The following is a 19,288-nucleotide window of genomic DNA, read 5'->3' as shown; positions in this document are numbered from 1 at the left end:
TGTCACTTTTCATAGGGGAAGTCCATGTCCAAGAGCAGAAAACTAACAATGACTTTCCAAACATGAGGCTTTTTCTGAAGACAGGCATGTGGGAGGATTTAAACTCTGAACAAAAAGTGACCTTTTAGAGACACAAGGGACAAACCACATCACCACAGTTATATCACATCAACATACTATTTTTCCTACAGTAGTTGTTTCCAAATGATACATTATTGCCAGAGAATTTGACTCCAATTTTCCAAACAAATTTAGATTACTCCTAAGTACTCTGCTAGCCACGAGGCAATACAGCTTCTGCTTTTTGTTCCTTCTGGACATGTCTGGGAGATAAATAATTTAGTACATGAATGTGTGATGGCACCAGCCTGCACAGGATGGCAGAAGATGAGGACAATCTGCTTCTGGCTTTGCCAGAGAGAAGCATCCATGGAATACTGGATGGTTTGTGTTGGAAGGGACATTAAAGCTCATCTCATTTCAACCCCTGCCATGGGCATGAACACCTTCCACTATCCCAGGGTGCTCCAAGCCCTGTCCAGTCTGGCCTCAGACAGTTCCAGGGATCCAGGGGCAGCCACAGCTTCTCTGGGCACCCTGTGCCAGGGCCTCACCACTCTCACAGGGAACAATTTCTTCCCAATATCTGATCTAACCCCGTCCTCTGGCAGTGGGAAGCCATTCCCCCTTGTCCTGTCATGCCATGCCTTGTCCCAAGTCCCTCTCCAACTCTCCTGGAGCCCCTTTAGACACTGGAAGGAGCTCTAAGATCTCCCTGAAGCCTTTTTTCCCCCCGGTGAACACCCCCAGCTCTCCCAGCCTGGCCCCAGAGCAGAGGGGCTCCAGCCCTCAGAGGAGATCTCTGGACTCATTCCAGCAGTTCCACGTCCTTCCTCTGCTGGGACCCCAGAGCTGGATGAGAAGGGCCAGACAGCAGGGCCTGAGCATGGCACATCCCAATTCCATGTGCTGCAGCCCCCTCCCACTGCCCCCAGTCCCTTTCTGCAAGGCAGAAACCCGTGTCACCACGACACAGCCCACCCAGGTCAGTGTAACGACACTGGACTCCTGGATGGTTTGGGTGGATTCAGACGAGAGATCTCTGTTGGTTGCTCTTAGAATATCAGGTTTATTAGGGATGGTGACAGGTCCTGCCTCGAGCTGCCAGACGAAGCACGTGGCAGGGCCTGAGGGGATGGGGAAGGGGAGAGACAAGGGGTAGAGAGGATGCTCCAGGAGAGCAGGGACTCCAAGAGAGGGAAAACCCAAGAGAGGGGAAGTTCCAAGAGGGGGGAAGTTCCAAGAGGGGAGGGGAAGATCCAAGAGGGCATCCGGCCCCCCTGAGACCCTTTATCAAGGGGGGCTTCAAGGTGGGCTGGAACAGGACTTGTGCCAATGGGGTTACAGACACCTGATGGTTCATGGGAGGGTTACAGGTGTGGGGTGAGCCGTACATTCTGGGGGATGAGATGGGACAGTCCATTTGACTTTTGGACCCCTCTGTAGGTAAGGGTATTGTCCAGCCAATAGCGGGCATGATATTAATCCTGGCTGTACTATTGTGGTTCTTCTGCTAGGCAATTATATTTATCTATCTTTCCCAACAAGGCAGGAATTTTAATTCAGCAGATCAGATTTTTTAGAGGTTGACTTCAATCACACCAGGAGAGACACCCTTCCCCAGCCCACTGGATGACTGACACTGAGGTACGATCACCAGGTCCCAGAGGGGCCCAGAACCTGGTCCAAGCTGTTCAGCAGTCAGAGATGTTTCTCCTTTCCATAGTTTTGAACATGTCACATGGACACAGATTTTGACAGTTTCCCACAAAAAGTGATGGGATGCTCTGTTACGTACAAGCACAACCATACATTGTTAACCTTTAGAAAGTAAAAAACTACAAACATAAATAGACATAAACAATAGTGAGGTTTATTCTGTCTCTGGGATGTGGTCCAGGAGCAATGCTGCTCCTCAGGCTGCTGGGTCTGGGCTAACATTCACCCTGCAGTGAGCACTCCCCTTTCCTGGAGGGGCTGTGCTGTGTCCATACAGCACTGCAGAGAAGCACACACGTGTCACGGATCCTGCTGCCACCCTGTCCATCACACTACTGCTCTCAGCTCCTTCTGGGAAGAAAGCAGAAGAATCCTGGGACCCTGTGCAATAGCTGCCATGAGTGCAAAGGAAAAGGAGCCTGGGGTGAACTGGGATCATGGGAACTGACTGCACAGGCCTCCCAGTAATGCCATCAGCAGCCAAGGCAGCTGTGGGTGGCTGCTGCAGGGCCAACCATGGCTGCAAGGCAATGACTTGCCAACAACTGAGAAAGATCAGTTGCCTCAGACTGCACCAAAAGTCTGAGAGCAATCTACTAAACAAGATGCTACAGCATAAAGTTACCTTAAATAGTTATGAGTTTGTGACCTTGGGAATCACTCCTGGAGGACTGGCTGTTTTGCTTCATCTTCCCAGGACTCAGAGATTGGATTTTAGCTGGTTTTGTGTTACTCATCCGCATCCCCATCACTGCTTCACATTACACCTTCCTAATTCAGCAACTTGGTGAGTTGGAGGAATTCACCTGAAGGCATTTAGCTGTAACCCTGTAGTCACATAACCCACTTGGGTCACTTGGCTTTAGGACAAACAATGTTTTCCCAGAGCTGTAAATTGGTGCTCAGAGCCAGGCTGAGGAGTGAAGTGCTGTACCAACAAAGAGAGCAGCCACCCAGGCTGATGCCCTTCTCCACACACTGAGGTTAAGAAAAACCAGCAAAAGCACACCAGGCTGGAGAACTCACAGGACAAATCCTCTGTGCAGATGTGAAGTATTTTTGCAGGAATATTTGCAGAATGAATTTTAATTTATCTGCTGTCTGCCCCCTCCACTTCCCAGAGAACCCGGGCACTCCGAACACAATGAGGACACTCTTGACCACACTCAAGCTCTATGGCAAAGACTCAGCTCATGCTCCTTCCTGCAGCACTTTGCTGCTATTTCATACTGCCATACATATTAAAGATCTTTCCTTGCAGCATACACAGCCCATTAGAACAATTTGTTTATAAACAGGACTAAACAGAGCAATCTCTCCCAGCCTTATATTACTCAGAATTAAATGCTCTCTAATTTAACTACATGATGCAAGTGATACATGGTGCCATCTACGTGCCCTTGGACAGGAGCCAGATGGTTTCCTTCCCACATCACACCACATCTCTTCTAGAAATAAACATTCAAGGGTAAAACCAAGGGAAAATACTTATATCCTTTATCCCAAGAAGGGACCCTGGGCCTGCAGCAATGAACCACAGGATGAGCACCACCATACAGCACCATACAGTCTGGATTGAAAGCATTTTAGTTTCTTATCAGCTGGCCAGAAGTTCACCTATTTTGTTCCTTTTACTGGTCAACTTTCCCTTGTATCCCAGCAAAACATCTCAGCTCTTGCAGACATACCTTACCATATTAGGCAATGTGAGCCCTGAAAGTGGAGGCCTCTGAGCCTTCCTTGGCTTCCAAACACAGTCCACAGGCACACGGTTGGCTGCGTGACACCAGGAAAGGGGCAGGAACGACTGGGGACTCCCAAGGCTCCCAGTACACCCAGACTGGCTACAACAGGACATTCACAAAGCATTTAACAAAAGCTATTCCTGATCTTCTAGTTATTCATCACATCCCTCTTTCACAAAAAGGCAAACAGCATGGTGACAAAACTGAACTGAAGCCTCTGTGGAAGGATAAAGTGGCAATAAAAGCAAAAATATAGGTGAAAAATAGGACACACCAAAATCAGGACTCACGGGTCATAGCTCTGAATCAGCAATAACGTTAAGACATTAAGTTTGTATAACGAATTTTCCAGTTCATTGGTCCTCCCTTAGAACTTGTGCAATTAAGTTTAGAAATTCAGCCCTTCTAAGATAGATTTAATTTATATTGGTATCTAGTTGCATCTGGTGATTTCATGGTAACAGTACAAGTAGGCAGAACACTTATTTACAAATCAGAGTGAGCCTGGTTCACTCCATAAATCAGAGTGCAGGGAGACAGGAATGGAGCCTACTTAATCCACTTACTGCAATTGTAATTCACAATCAAATGTTTCAGTGCTATTCCTCCATAAAACTTAATTCCATTAGTGTGTCTGGGGTTTATACTGGGCTATACAGACTGTCCTGAAGGTAGTTCATGACAACAGACATTTTGGTTGATACTTTTACTCAGAAATTGTTATTTTACGAACATAACACTCAGTGTCTTCCTCTGAATTTAAAATTTTCCTTTGAAAAACTCTCCTGTGGGTGAGGCACATCTGTAATGCTCTGGCAGAAAACTGCAAGGAGAAACAATTTTTTAAATGTTATAAACATTCTCTTCTTGTTCTCTATGCTCTGTCATTTAAAATATATTTTTCTTCTAAAATTGTTCCTAGCTGTTCCTGCAGTGCAATAGCAATGGCAGAAGTTTCCCAGAGAAGCTGTGGCTGCCCCATCCCTGGAAGTGTCCAAGGCCAGGTTGAATTGGGCTTGGAGCAGCCTGGGATAGTGGGGGTGTCCCTGCCCATGGCAGGGGCTGGGACTGGATGGGTTTTAAGGTCCCTTCCAACCCAAACCAGTCTGTAATAGATTCTATTATTTTAAGTCAGGGCCAAGCCAAAGCCAGCAGAGTCAGGAGTAAAGAAAACCTGCCCTGAAATGGAACACTGGAACATTCTCTTTAGTCTTCATCATCATCCTCCCACTGCATCCCAGACTAGCCCATTGATCCCTACCCACACTGACTCTGCTGCACTTGTCCTCACGGGTCTCACCAAGACTGGAATTCCCACTGATATTCTGCAGTCAATGGCTTGAGGGAACAAGGAAGGTTTCACAGCTCCAGCCTCCCTCCAGCTCAGTCTGGGTATAACATGAGCTTTCAGACTCTCCCAATTTTTATTTTCTGAGAAACAGTGACAAGACTGTGGCCAAGCTTCTCCCCCACCTCTGTTTTGAGCTCAGGTCTCCCCAGACCACACGAAAACTCCTTCCTCTGCAGCTCCTTCCCACTGGAATCACAGAAAAACTTCTCCTAAAGCTGCTTCCCCAGAGGCTTTTTCCAGCTGAAGTCCTTGTACCCTTGAACATTTATTCCACAATAAAATTTTGTCTGCTCTTCCAACTTTCCACAGTTCATCCAGGCAGTCTGCATCCCAAGGAGGGAGCTGGGCTGGGAGCAGAACACAGGGAGGACACTGACACATCCCACTATGAGACCTCTTAGCTGCCTAAACCTCAGCCAAAGTGTCTGGGCTGGTTTCCCACTCTGGTGTTCATGAGCTCAGCCAAAATAATTCATCCACTTCTGAGAATTAGAACAATATGTATTTGCTCCTTTTTTTTCTTCCCAGAACTGCCTTTACCTTTCATGTGCTAGTCCCCAGCACTGTAGAGCTTGGAGGAGGGATTTCAAGTAAGTTATTTTTTTGGCTTCCATGAAAATAATCCTGATATCAGCCAAGATATAAACACTGGAGGGAAAATGTAACCATTCCCACAAAATCAGATTCTTTGGGGTTCTGCTACTAAAATGGGACACTCCAGACTATTCAAGTTTACAACTTGGTGACATTTGGCACCTGCCAGTCTAGAACTATAGTTACTGAAGAATTAATGATTATTAACTGTACTTTCTTATTGGCACTAGAACTGAAAGCAGAGAACTGTTACATGATTCCTGCCAAAGCGATGGCCAGTTAGGACAGAAATCTCTGATTTGGATCTCAAATAAACCAGGGAAGACTAACCAAGTGACATGATGCTGGAGGCATGCATTCAAGAAAATAAACTGGGAACTGGATAAAAACAAGAGGACTGGGAAAATGGGAAAAACAGCTCTAGCAGAACGGGAGGAGAGTCTAACCCAGGCCTAAGGTACATGGGGTACATAAGAAACCATGGTATTGGTGTCCTGAAGCACCTGCACAAAGGGGATGATGGAACTGAAGGGAAGCTGCTCTGCTTTTAGATGGATCCCATAAGAAAACCATGTGAAGTGTTAGACAAAAGGAATCCTTTCTGTTAATTTGGGGAAAACCAGCATTATGAATTGTAAGAGACTGTGCGACCTTGAATTTTTGGGCAGCTGGGTTCTCCCAAAGTGCAGCTTGTCCATTTACATGAGCAGTGAGGACTGTGCTCAATAAAATCTCAGCAATTTTAGAACTAGACTCCAGGAAGCCTCCAAACGTGCAGCCTCAGCTACTCTTTTGTCTTAATTTAGGTAATCTGGGACAACTTCCCAGAAGAACAGGACATTCCCAGCAAGTCCCAAACATGCCTGCTGGAAGCAAGGTGTCCCTATTATGATTATTACTTTTACACATTACAAAACTCCCCTCCTTCAGTCTTACTCTGAGACAGCAGAAATGTCAAAACAATTTTAATGACAATAAATGGCCTAATCTTTGCTGCAGGGTTCAGTGAAGGTGTCAGGAAGCTCTGCACTGCGATGAGCAGAAACTCCTGTGGGAAGAGCTGGCCTCTTTGAAGCAGGTGATGCTTCTGTGAGCAGGAATATCTCACATTTCAAGTGGAGTAAAGTGCAAAGTAAGCATTAGGAAAGTAACGGCTGGCATGGAAAGATAAGCACATGTTAAACACCATCCCAGCACCACGTGAGTCTCTGGCCCCAGCAAGGCTCGCCATGACTTTGCTTTATTCTGACTGAATATTGCAAGAATGAAAACAAAAACAGAGTCTGAAGAGCGTTGTGGAATAAGGCAGAGCGTTATTGCCAATTTTCAGCAAAGAATCAGTTATTTCCAACTAAATGATGCTTCAATCACTCTACTGCATTGCAAAGTATAGGGAAAGGCTACCCCAGGTTCAGCAAAAATGAAACATCCCACAAGCAGGCTGACTCCTATGCAACCTTACATTTGCTATTTCTCCCAGGTCTTCCACATTGCACTTTAATAGATTGGAAATGTATTTAGCTTTAACATTGTCAGAGTCAGTCACGTTGTCAGGCTCAAATGTGTTTCAGACAAAGACAAAGGAAACCAAGGCAATTTGGAAAGACTCAGTAATTATTATAAAATGAAAGAAAGGGCCTCAAAGGATGAGACTAGTGCAAGAAGAGGGGAACACCAAACAACCTCTGACGTGCTGCTTGCAAAGACCATTTCCCGCAAGAAAACAAATCCGTGAGGCAGGAGAGCAGATTTCAGAAATACAAAACATCCTGTCCAAAACAGCAGTGATTCCAAGATCCAAGGTCACACCTTCCCCAGGACACCTGGGATGCCACTGCCCCGGCACTGCAGCCCCACTGCTGCATTCCCTCCAGGCTCCACATCTCCTGTGCAGCTCTCCAGGAGTCAACACTGAATCAGACCACTCTGCAGATACACCTTATCTTTCAGAAGAGAAATCATAAGGAATTTGCTGCTTGGAACTACCTCCCTGTTCATACTCCTGAGCAAAGCCTGAACTCGTTTATAGATAAGAGTACAGAACACTCTGCCACCAGCACCCAAGAGTGACACATCAACGATTCAGATAGATGGTCTCACTTACACGCGTTTCCTTCACTTCCTCGTTTCCATCAACTTCATCTTCATCCTAGGAAGAAAGGCAAACAATATAACGATGCAGCTCTGGAGACAACAAAACTTTAGCCCAAGAAGATAATGTATTGTTTATAGAATCACAGAATCGTGAAGGTTGGAAAAGACCTCCGAGACCAACAAGTCCAACCTTTGACCGAACACACCATGTCAACTCTGCCACAGCACAAAGTGCCACGTCTATGTGTGTTTTGAACCCAGCCAGGAATGGTGACTCCACCACTGCTCTGGGCAGTCTGTGCCAGTCCCTAACCACCCTTTCAGTGAAAAAATTAATTGATGCTAATGTTAGGAAAACTTCTGTCAAAAAAAAAGCCTGTCCAAATGCTTTTGGCTAATTATCAGATCAGGTTCGGTGTCCTAATGGCCATTTAGGAGATTGTGTTATTGAGGACAGAATGATTCTTGAGATGGCTCCTGCCATTCCAATGCTTCTGAGGAGTTGGGACAAAGTCCCTAATACACTGGGGGAAAAAAACTTGGAAAAACTGCACATGTGAAATATTGTCATAATACTGACTTCCAAAAGTATCTCCGGTTCAGTTAGACTCCAAGTGGAAAGACTTGTCATCCCAGGTATATTGCACTTGCATAGCCTCTCTAAGCCACTGCCCTTTGTAACTGCTCCAGGATTTCATGAAGCAAATTAACTACCATGGCATCCCAGCTGACTCTGGACTCAAGTCATTAACCATAATTTCATAATTCTTCTTCTGTCCTGAAAAAGGTGATCTATTTTCCTAGCTAAGGCTCTAACCAAAGTTTGGAGGGTTGGATTCCTTCCCTCAGACTGAAGAAATCCTCTGAAACCTGAACAAAGAGAAATGACCATGAAAAGACAGCTCTGCTGCACTTATGCCGTGAATGTTTCCTGGTGCTGGGAGGGGACCCAGGCATGAGGTTTCTTCCTATTGTCTTTCTTTCAGGGGGCCTAAGGAGCAGACAAATTTGGGCTTGAAGAAATTTGAAAATACTTCAGGTGGCTTGTGACCTCCTTCCAAAGGAATCAGACTTTGAATCTCTCCTCTCCCATGTGGGCCCCTTCCCAGTCCTGCAAGGTACAGCTCAGGAATAGGCTGCGCAGAGCCTGCTGCTCGGTCTGACACAGGCCAAACAGGGATGTGAGGCCTTTGGATATGCCAGGCTAAAAGAGAGCTGGAGAGGGAACAACTAAGGGGAAATCAGTGGACTGGGAAGAAAATCATGAGGCTTGGAATCAGAAGAAAATTCACCCTGGAGTTTCTCTTTCTAAGGAACTCAAACTTACATCTTGTGTTGAGAAGATGATGCCGGTGCCTCTCCGTCTCTCTTTTGGCCGTCGTCGCTCTCGGATCGACTGTTTGTTCAGGGATCTGTCGTCTGAATCCTGATCTTCACACTCTGGCCAAGCAAAGAAAGACTGCTTTCGTTTCAGTGATTTACATCTGTGCTTCTGCTAAGGTTCTGGGGTTCTTTTCAAGCTGATCAAGGTCATCTTGCCTTGTGTTATATTACAAAGGAGTTATTAATCCAAATGAAATGGAATCTCAGTGTCTTACTACAGCTGGATACTCACACTCCTTCCCTCATCAGAGCCAGGGAGGTTACCCCAGCTGTCAGCTCTCCACAAGTCATCCTGACTTATTCCTGCTCTGAGGACAAACTACTAGGGGAACCTCTTTCCCCAGCCCTAATAGCTAAATGCTCCATGATCACTACCTCATTTATTCATCCAAAATGGAAAATATTCTTTTATCCCTCTGTTAAAAGCAATAGGAATTTGTTTAACTTCATTTAAACAAATAACATTTGTTTTGTGACATGGCAGATTCCGTCAGAGTAACAAGTAAACGTATTCTCTCCATCTATACACACTGGAAGTTCTAAACCACAAGCAAACCCTTGAGTTTTGTCTGTTCCTCACTCTGCTGGTACGTACCATTTTTCTCCATCTCTGTGCCTGCTGCTCTGAGATCTGCTGGATTCATGGAGTCCAGCCCTAGATATTTATTTGTTCGAGTCAGGTATGAGCTTGTATAGAGCAGAGGTGCTGCTGTGGAAGGAGACACAGGTGTTGTGGGTTTGTCGGGCTGTGCTGGGCCCCTCAATCGCCGATAGACGGTCTACAAACAAAGAGCCATGACAGAAAAATAGTACAATGAAAAGGAAGTACCAGATTTTAGATTTCAGGGAATGCAGTAATTTTTCAGAGTGCAATGGTTTCTTCACTGCTGCTGAAGGTGAGCACCTGCACTTGTCAGATCAGGTCCATTCTATCACATAAGGATGGATGCTAAAGTCATTGCACAGCTACAGTGTAAAAGCACCCTCCACAGCTGGGAGATCTGGGATCAATCCCTTTGTCCCTACAGCTCATGGCAGGAGACACAAGTTATCTAATAGAAAGATATGATTTAGAGTGAAAAAAACAGAGGTGGTGGCAAGGGGCAGAAAACTGGTCTCTCCAGCTTTCCATTACACATGGAACATCTGTTGAAAAACATGAATACAAAGCCTCTGCCTACACTGCACAGAAGGATGGATCCAGGCCACATTTCTATCATTAGCCTTCTCATTACACTTTCTGGGATTTACACCATTTTATTTTCTGGCAAGAGACAGAAAGGTGAAATTCCCAGAGGAGAGCAAAGGCAGAGCTAAGCTCCAGCACCTCCACATCCACCTCCCTTGCACAGAACTCAGCAGTGCCTCTCTCCAGCTAGTCTGTCCCCCTCGGAATAAAAAGATAACCCCCAAAGATTTCTCCTGATGTCAGCTCTCAGGCAAGGGGTAGTGAGGCAGAAGGATCACCTCGTCGTCCGCACTGCGTCCCCACCGCGCGCGGCTCTCCGGCCTGTCGCCGCTGTCCTCGGCTCTGTCGCCCTGCGGCTCCTGCGCCTGGCGCTCCGCCCGCGACCGGCTGAACGTGCGCTCGGCCTCCTGCAGGTCCGTCAGGGTCACTCCCTGCAGGGAAACATCAGCCTTCCATTTATGCACACAATACAGAATCCCACACTGCTTTGGCTTGGCAGGGACCTTAAAGCTCATCTCATCCCACCCCCACCAAGGGCAGGGACACCTTCCACTAGCCCAGGTTGCTCCAAGCCCTGGCCAGTCTGGCCCTGGACACTTCCAGGGATCCAGGGGCCTCCCCACCCTCAAAGCCAAGAATTCCTTCCCAATATCCCATCTAACCCTATGCTCTGGCAATGGGAAGCCATTCCCCCTTGTCCTGTCCCTCCAGGTCCTTGTTCAAGTCCCTCTCCAGCTCTATTGGAGCCCCTTTAGGCACTGGAAAGGGCTCTAAAGTCTCCTTGGAGATTTCTGCAGCCTGAAATTACATTTTCAGTCTTCCAGGTCAGTTTAAAATGCCACAGACTCACATCTGGTCAGGCTCATGTTTCATACCTATGGTAAGAGAAAGGGAAGAATTCTGTTGCCTTTACTGTATTTCTCAGCCTATTGACATAATCACTGACTCAAAGCAACCCAAATATATGTGACCACACTACAAACTAAGAGGCAGATACGTTGCAGAAAGCAAAACTTGGAAATCTAACTCATGTATGTCTGTTGGGAGGGTTTTGTAGTAACTCCTTGAAGGAAATTCTGCCAGAATCTCTCCAAAACAGTTTGAGTGTAGGCAAGTCCCTTGTCCTAAGAAATAAAGTAAGAGAAAAGAAAATCCTGCCTCTTTACAGAATCATGGAATGGTTTGGATTAGAAGGGACCTTAAAGCTCATCTCATTCCATCCACTGCCATGGGCAGGGACAGCCCCCACTATCCCAGGTTGCTCCAAGCCCTGTCCAGCCTGACCTTGGACACTTCCAGGGATGGGGCAGTCATAGTTTTTCTGGGCAACCAATTAACCAGCTCTCGTCATCCTACACATGGATGTGAATATTTTCATTCTTTACCTGGGTAGACCTGCGAGTCTGCCGGGCCTGTCTGGATCGTGCCTTCCTCAGTGATTCTGCTTCCTCATCCCGCACTGGAGTCAGATATGACCTGGAAAAAAAGAAGGTGCAGAAGAGGTTAAAGTAATAGCAGATGATCTGCCTTCCTGTTTCTGTAGACTCTTGAGCCATTATTCTGTTTCTCACGGACAAAAATTAATTTTAGCTCCATCTGCTATTGCTGTTTCTTTGGGACAACTTCTCCATGAGCGCACAATACACACATGCTCACAGCACCTTCTCCCCAGAGCCTCTCAATAAACCCTTTAGTGCTGGACATATTCTGTTTAAAAGGTGCACCTATTCTCTAGATTATTTGCTCCATTCCAAATCATTGCATCATTAGGAAAAGAACCCCACTCCTCATAAATGCCCTCTCACTCAGATAAAAATCTCAGAACAGAAATCCTGCGCTGGTGCATTCCTCAGACCCTCCTTCCTGTCATTACAGTCACGATCATATTCCTGCAATCTGCTGCCTTCATCAATATGAAACCCGTCACGCCAGGAGCAGGCACCACAGAGACACATGCCTTGGAAAAAGCCATGGAAATAAAGAATGACCTTCACACTCTGTGTAAACCAAGCTCCTTAACACTGCAAAACCCACAGTTAAACCCAGATCTAGATTTCATCACAACTAGATTTCATCAAAGCTGGGAGAATTCAAAAGAATTACTCGCATGAAAATACATAAACTGCAGCCTCTGCCCTGGCATTCACTGGGAGGAACTGGTGAGAAATTGAGCAGTGCTCTGAGTCAAGGAGTGCACAGCCAGTAAATGATTTCCATGCTGAAGGAGAGGCTTCAGTCTTATGAACAGTTAATTAAACTTTACTCTTCAGCCTGGTTAATATGGAATGATTATTCACACTGTCCCACTGTACAGGGATGAGGGTGCTGGAATGCTCTTTGTAGGTCTATCACTGCCAGGTTAACACTGTACCAAAGGTCTGGATGTGTTCAAAGGGCAGTCAGCTAAGTGAGGGATGAAGGTGAGTACACTTACTTTGTCCTCAGACTCTTTTCCTGGTTTTAGTCCACCACCTTCATGGGAAAGGTAATGGATTGAAGAGGATTTGCATCTGATCCACTATGTTAAGACATTTATTAGAAAGTTCACTAAACTGCTGCACTGTGACAAATCTGCAGAGAATCTGGAAATTTGGATCATTCTACAATAATCGGCCATGGTGGGTTTTATTCACCCTCAGGACCTGTGTTCAGTGCTGGATCAGCTGTGCAGCAAAAGCAGGCTGCCCCCAGGGAGGAATCCCCTTTACAGGGGTTTCTTGGCTTGTGGGAGGTACAGACAGTCACCTCTCAGCTCCTCAGGTGTTGTGGGGCTCATGTGAGAGCCTTCTCACCTGAAACTGGTGCAAGGATGTGCCTGATATATAATGCACTGAACATCCCTGATCTCCAGAGGCCAATGAAAGTGCAAAGGATTGAGGCTGTGCCAGGGATGCTGCACTGGAGACTCCTGGAGGGGCAGGCACTGATCTCTGCTCTCTGTGACCAGGCACAGGACCCGAAGGAATGACATGAAGCTGTGTCAGTGGAGGGTTAGGCTGGATATTGTGAAAAACATTCTTCCCCCAGAGGGTGCTGGGCACTGCCCAGGCTCCCCAGGGAATGTGCACAGCCCCGAGGCTGCCAGAGCTGCAGGACTGTTTTGACAATGCTCTCAGGAATAAAGTAGGATTGTTGGGGTGTCTGTGTACAGCCAGGGGTTGGACTCAATGATTCCCTGAGATCCTTTCCCACTCAGGAGTTTCCATGATTCTTTGAACTGTGCTCTGGGAGCTGCCTGCAATGGAGATGAGGGCTTGCAGAGCTGCACTCCCAGGATGTGATTTATTACCTTCCTGAGGAGCCTCCAGCACAACCCATGTGCATGCACTGCAGAGGAGCTCATTTCTTCCCATTGATTGCCCAGACAGACACATGAGCTGTGATGGATATGCCAACAGGGAAGCGCCTACACTCCAGAGGGATGACTGTCTCTCAAGAATCTACTGTTTCATGAACAAAAAAAGCTGCTGTTTGATGAGTGAAAGCTGTGCAACTCCTAATTTTACAGAGCAGGAGCTCTGCTGCTCTCTCTGCTGCAGTGTGTGCACTGTCCAGGTAATGGCACATTAAGGAAACAATAAGCATTTTCTGCAGCTTTTGACACAAGCAGAATCACTGCTGTTTGCCCAGCAGTCAGAAGCAATAAGCCACCTACAGGAAGAAGGCATTTGCAAAATATACTGCAAATGAAGTTCAGAGCAGTAGTAAAAAAAAAATAAATTCCTGAAATATATAAACCAAGTAAATTTGTAGCTCAGTACAGCAGGCAGTTTGCTGCAATGGATTTGAATAATGGAATTTAAATCAGTGGAATTCACTCTGCAGTGAGGACGCAGGTATGTAGGAGCTACAGGTATAGAGAGGACAAAACAGGTTTTCAAATGAGTTCCAGGAAAGGTTTGGCAAATCTGTGGGGATGAGGTCAGCCCCAGGTGTGGGGAGGAGCTCTGCAGTAGGGGCAGCCCAGGCACTTGCATTTCCTTGGTGCAGTTTGGCCACAGCTTTGCTTTGGGTATGGCAAGAGAAAAAACATTTTGGGTCTTTTACCCCATCATCCTCCCAGGCTTTTTCCCCTCTGCTCCCCCAGAATTTATATAAAAATACAGACATCTTACAGCATCATTAGCCATTCTGGGAGTCCAACCTGTATGAGCGACATGATCTTCAGCTGAGCACATCCTGCAGGTCAGCATGGCTCAGCCTGGGCCACAGCCATGATAATTTGCCAACTTTTGGGTTCTTTCCATTTACACAATTCATCACTTTCTGGAGCTCACCCAAAGCCATTTACAGCATGAGATAACAGAATTTTCTGAGGCAAGTCAGCAGAGCCACTGCACAGTGACAGAGCTGGTTTCTGCAAGGGAGCAGCCACAGCCTGTTCCAGGTGCCCAAGGAGGGGTGATGCTGTCAGTACCTGTAACTGCACAGCAGCCTGGCAATGCAGGCCTAGATGTGCCCTGCTTGGGACCCTGTGTACTTTGCTTTTTAATTTTGGGGGAAAGCAGAGAAAAGACAGATTTTACTGTCTTTTACTGACACTTTTTGTGTTGCTTTGCTTACAAACTGAATTTTGAGAGACCTGAGTGTGCTAAATGGGCTGGAAGAGAGTGAGAGAACAAATGCACAGGAAGGAGATGGAGAGTCAGTGCAGCTCAGGGCTGGGCTGGATGGCACAGGCAGAGCAGCACGGTGCTCTCCAAAGCAGAAACACTGCAGAGCACAGCAGGCTGCAGGGCACAAGCACCAAATGGGGTGTGAGGCAGCCTCTGAACAATCCACAATCCTTTAATTATATTTTAAAGGATCATGCTGCTGCCTCAAGTGCAGAGCCTGTGTCACCCTCTTAATTCAAGCAAACATCTCAGGGTCCAAGCAGATCTTCAGAGGAAAGGCCCTACGTGTTCTGTTTCCTTGCAATAAACTTTCTCTGAGAAATACTTGCAGTAAGAGCAGCCATCACACCAAGCTCACGGCATGTATAAAGCAGAACAGATTTTTACCAAAGCTTTGGCTGTAAGTTCAAGGAGGAGAATAGAAATTGTTCAAGATGTGTATATGAGAGTCAGCAAAACCACTGCAGAGGTTTGCAGCTCCCACAGACAGAGAAAAGTGTATCCGACTGCCCTGAGAGAGCTACAGGCTTCTGGTTTGTGTATTAGCTAGGAAAAAACCTGGTAACTGACTGATGAACCTGGCTCCCACTTAATTCTGCCTATTTTCAAGGAAACACCTATCTTTATCTGTCAACTCTTTCATCAAGGATAGTGTAAATCTCAAATGGATCCCAACTACTCATCACCACATCAAGGCAAAAGGAGCTACAGTACAGTACTAATGGAAGGGGAGATTCAACCCAGGAAATAGGAAGGCTGGACATACGGGCTACTAAACCAGGAACACAGGAGCAAATCTGTATGTTAGGGAATGCTAGCCAGAGGGAAAGAAAATATTGTGAGGAGAAACCCCTCCTAAGTCAAGGGTGAATAATGCTGAAAAGAGAGTTACAATGCCCTGTTGGTTGGTGCAGAGGTAACAAGAACAAAAGATTAACTTCTCCAAGAAACATACAGTGTTCTGATAATGCTTTTATGACACTGGTCTGCATCCTGCCATCCTGAACTCCTTCAGGCACTCAGAGCTTTAAATGTTTCTGGCAAACACCACCACCATGGAGTCCTTTGGCAAAATATCACCAAGTCCCAGAGGGAACGGCAAGAATGTGCAAAACTTGATCACCTACATGTGGCAGAGCAGCTGTGGCTGCCCCACCTCTGGAAGTGTTCAAGGCCAGGTTGGATGGGCTTGAAGCCACCTGGTCTAGTAGAAGATATCCCTGCCCATACCAGGGAATGGATTCAGATGAGCTGTAAGTTCCCTTCCAACCCAAACCTTTCTGGCATTCTGTGAACACCTAACAACAAATTTGGAAGCTAAACATCCACCAAGTTCTACAGCTGCTCTCTTCTCAGAATTTCTTCAAGGAATTTTGTTCTGCTGTCGGGACTGAAAATTGAGATACACCCCCAACACGAGCTGCATTGGGCCATGACAGGTTCCTCCATCCCTGTCAGGCCCCTCTTCAATAAATCCAGGTGCCACAGCCAGCACAGTAAGAACATGAACTGCACACACAGTAACTGGTTCATCATCACAGCTGTCACCAGTCTCTGGAAATGAGACTCTGCTGGTCGTGAACTGGAGCCCAGCTTGATGGGGCTCTTCTGGAGGAAGCTATTCCCAGGCCCTCTACGAATCCTCTCACCTCTTTCTAGCTTAGAAGTGACTCTGAACCACACTCACTAGAATAGAACCAAAGTGACAGTTTTCTTGGAAGCCAGCACAGACTTTTGGCTCTTCCAAATCCAGGTAACACAGGTCAGGGGAGCCAGGCACAGGTCTGGCTGCCTGTGCACAAGGAGGTGTGTTCACCACATGGAAAGCTGTGTGGCTACTCAGACTTAAAATGTTTGAAATTTCTCTTCTTAAAAGAGTACAGCATCCCTATTCCAAATACTGCAGTAATTTAAAAAGGTCTTTGTCACACATACATGTATTTCTCAGGCATACACACACACATATATATGTTTATATATACACGTATGTATATTAAAAACTCACACACACTGTGTAAAAAGTTAGATTAAATAAAAAATCTCAGCAAAAGCCTCAAGTACAGATACTGTTCTCCTGGAAACAACTGGAAAAGTACAGCATTCCAGCAATGCATTCCTACAAACTGGAGAGCTGCCATTAGCAAATAACAATCTGTAAGCTGGAGGAGGGAGGAGAAGCAAGTGCAAGTTTTGCAGGCAACAATGCTGACAGCAGTTCCCAAAATACAATTCCTTAAGTTAGAAAATGAACTATGTCCCCAGCAGCAAGTTAATTATTGGCAGCCACATGGAAACAGTCAGAAAAAGAAACTTTCCTGCTCTCTTATCCAAGCAACAGGTTTTGGTTCTTCCCTGAATTTATCCCTGTGCTGACAAGTTCTGCCCATCAGCCCTCTGCAACTGGAAATAGTCATGAGAGACTCTGAGAGACCCTTCCAGGCAGGAGAGAAGGATAACACATCAGACTGTGAGTGCTGGAGCTCAGAATGAGGGGGGAGACAGTCTGACAATGCTGAGTTATTTAATAAGCTGAAGGATAACAAGATCATAGTCCTAAAGCCTTTCACAGCTGGCTCAAAAAGGCTGAGAATTCCCCATTTTCAGGCTTTTGCTGCTGGGAGCTGTTGTGTTTCAATCTGGACAATGAATTCTCAGCTCCTTCAAGTTTCAGTGTCAGAATTTCAGCCCTTTGGTTACAGGTTGATTAGGAGGCTCACTAGCAGCAGATTAACCCCTTTATTTTCCACAGCTCTGCTTTGCTCAACATGTTCAGGTGCTGATCCAAGAGATGAAGAGACTTGTGATCTTTGCCACTTGTTCATCAGAACAACCAGCTCCATTTGCACCTGCAGAACTCCTCTTTCCATGGGAAGTTTACAGTGGGGTGAGGTTACACATATGACAGCTGAGACTACAAGAACACTTCCCATCAGGGAGTTCTGGACAATTCTGGCCCTTTCCCATGCCCTGTCCCTAGAAGTGTTCAAGGCCAGGTTGGATAGAGCTTGAAGCCACCTGGTCGAGTGGAAGGCATCCCTGCCCATGGCAAGGGTGGGACAAGATGAGCTGTAAGATCCTGACCAACCTCCCAGCCCAAACCAAACATTCCATGGTTCCATGTTCAGTTCTGTGTGTGCCCCTCAAACAGCAGAGCTGCTCCTTCTGTGCTGTGTCCCCACAGCAGCTCCTTGTGCTTCCCTGGCAGCCTGGATGGCTCCAATATGAGGTGAGGAGTGCTCAGGTTGCAGATCCAGCTGGGAACACAGCCCTGCAATCCCTCTGCCAGAGGAATAAAATACAGCATTGGTACTCCTGAGAGCTTGCCAAGTTTGGGGCTGGGGGAGTCAGCACATACATGAGAAGCTTTTCATGATCTATGTAATCCCTTCACATTAATTAATGTCACTCAGCATTATGGTGAAGAGTAAAAAGGCAACAAACATCACAGTAATCACATTCCCTAAACTGGCTGCAGTAACCATTGCTGTGAACTCAGACCTTTAAATTTCTGCCAGAAGAAGAGAACATGTACTTTTCTAAAAACCAAAAACAATCCAGGAATTCCTTCTGTAAGAGAAAAGCAAAGAGTGCTGCAACCCCAGAGCAGAGATAGCCAACAACACCTGAACTGACAGTATGACCCTGTCACTGACTGTGTCAGCTGTGACCATCACAAGTGCAAAACTTACCAGGATGGAGTATTTTGGAATTGTTTGTGCTCAGCACAGGACTTCAGGTGTCAATACACAGCACTGAGTGGGTTATCACTGTGACAGGGAACAAGGTGCACTGTCTGCAGTTCTCAGGAGCTGCATCCTTACATTAAAAATCTGCTGCAGGAACTGGAACAGGATAGAACTCCACTTCCTGCCACTCATAGAGTAAACCAATGTCCTGCCTCTGTCAGCATCCCTCTCATGTGCAACTGAACCAATACAATTTGACACTTTTAACAGCTTTAAGCAGACCTGTTAGAGCTTTCCCAAAAGCTGGTTTGCAGTCTGAAAGAGGAAATTTTACAGGGCAGAAAATCCCTGGGGAGGAAAAAAAACAAACCTTGGCAAAACTCTGAGTAGAGTTTTTTAGTTGTCTTCTGCAACTAAAAAATAAAATCAAAACTTGATAATCAAATTCACCTGCTGAACCAAATAAGCCCAAGGAGTGATGGTCGCCTGCCAGTGCATCCCAGCAGCCTTTCACTGCCACCTTGTGGGAGCAGGAGATGCTTGAGCAGCTCCCAGGAACAAGATCACAGATCAGCCCCAGCTGCATTTCACAAAATATCACTGAATATTAATAATGTATCAAAGATTTCTATTTCCTACTGAGCTCACATTGCAACTGCTTAGCCAGTGGCTTTGGTTCAATTTCCAATGTCCACTTTTCTCAGGTACAGAGAAGGTACAGGCAGAGATTAAGTCTACACAAAAACTTTTCAAATAGAAATGCCAGGGAAGTTACCTGGCTTCTTTGGCTCCTCCAACTGTCACATCCCCAGGTCAGTACTGTGGAGCACAGAATTTAATAAACTAGCTGA

At 46.2% G+C, this 19,288-nt stretch overlaps 1 protein-coding gene across 9 annotated transcripts in view; it reads right to left on the bottom strand.

Annotated features, from left to right (window-relative positions):
- Positions 1-19,288, bottom strand: part of PPP1R12B (protein phosphatase 1 regulatory subunit 12B) — a 133,579-nt gene that overhangs the window by 41,606 nt on the left and 72,685 nt on the right. For all 9 annotated transcript variants that reach the window (XM_030255741.4, XM_072918925.1, XM_072918926.1 and 6 more), the window contains 5 exons: positions 11,521-11,611; positions 10,414-10,566; positions 9,542-9,725; positions 8,891-9,003; positions 7,574-7,618 (listed from right to left, as the gene is read on the bottom strand). In XM_030255741.4, the coding sequence (XP_030111601.4) occupies positions 7,574-7,618; positions 8,891-9,003; positions 9,542-9,725; positions 10,414-10,566; positions 11,521-11,611 (586 nt within the window). The remainder of the gene's footprint in view (positions 1-7,573; positions 7,619-8,890; positions 9,004-9,541; positions 9,726-10,413; positions 10,567-11,520; positions 11,612-19,288) is intronic.

Source organism: Taeniopygia guttata, chromosome 26, assembly GCF_048771995.1.
Source record: "Taeniopygia guttata chromosome 26, bTaeGut7.mat, whole genome shotgun sequence".
NCBI classification, from domain to species: domain Eukaryota; kingdom Metazoa; phylum Chordata; class Aves; order Passeriformes; family Estrildidae; genus Taeniopygia; species Taeniopygia guttata.
Note: the sequence above shows the minus strand (reverse complement) of the source record. Positions and strands in the feature narration are given on the sequence as shown.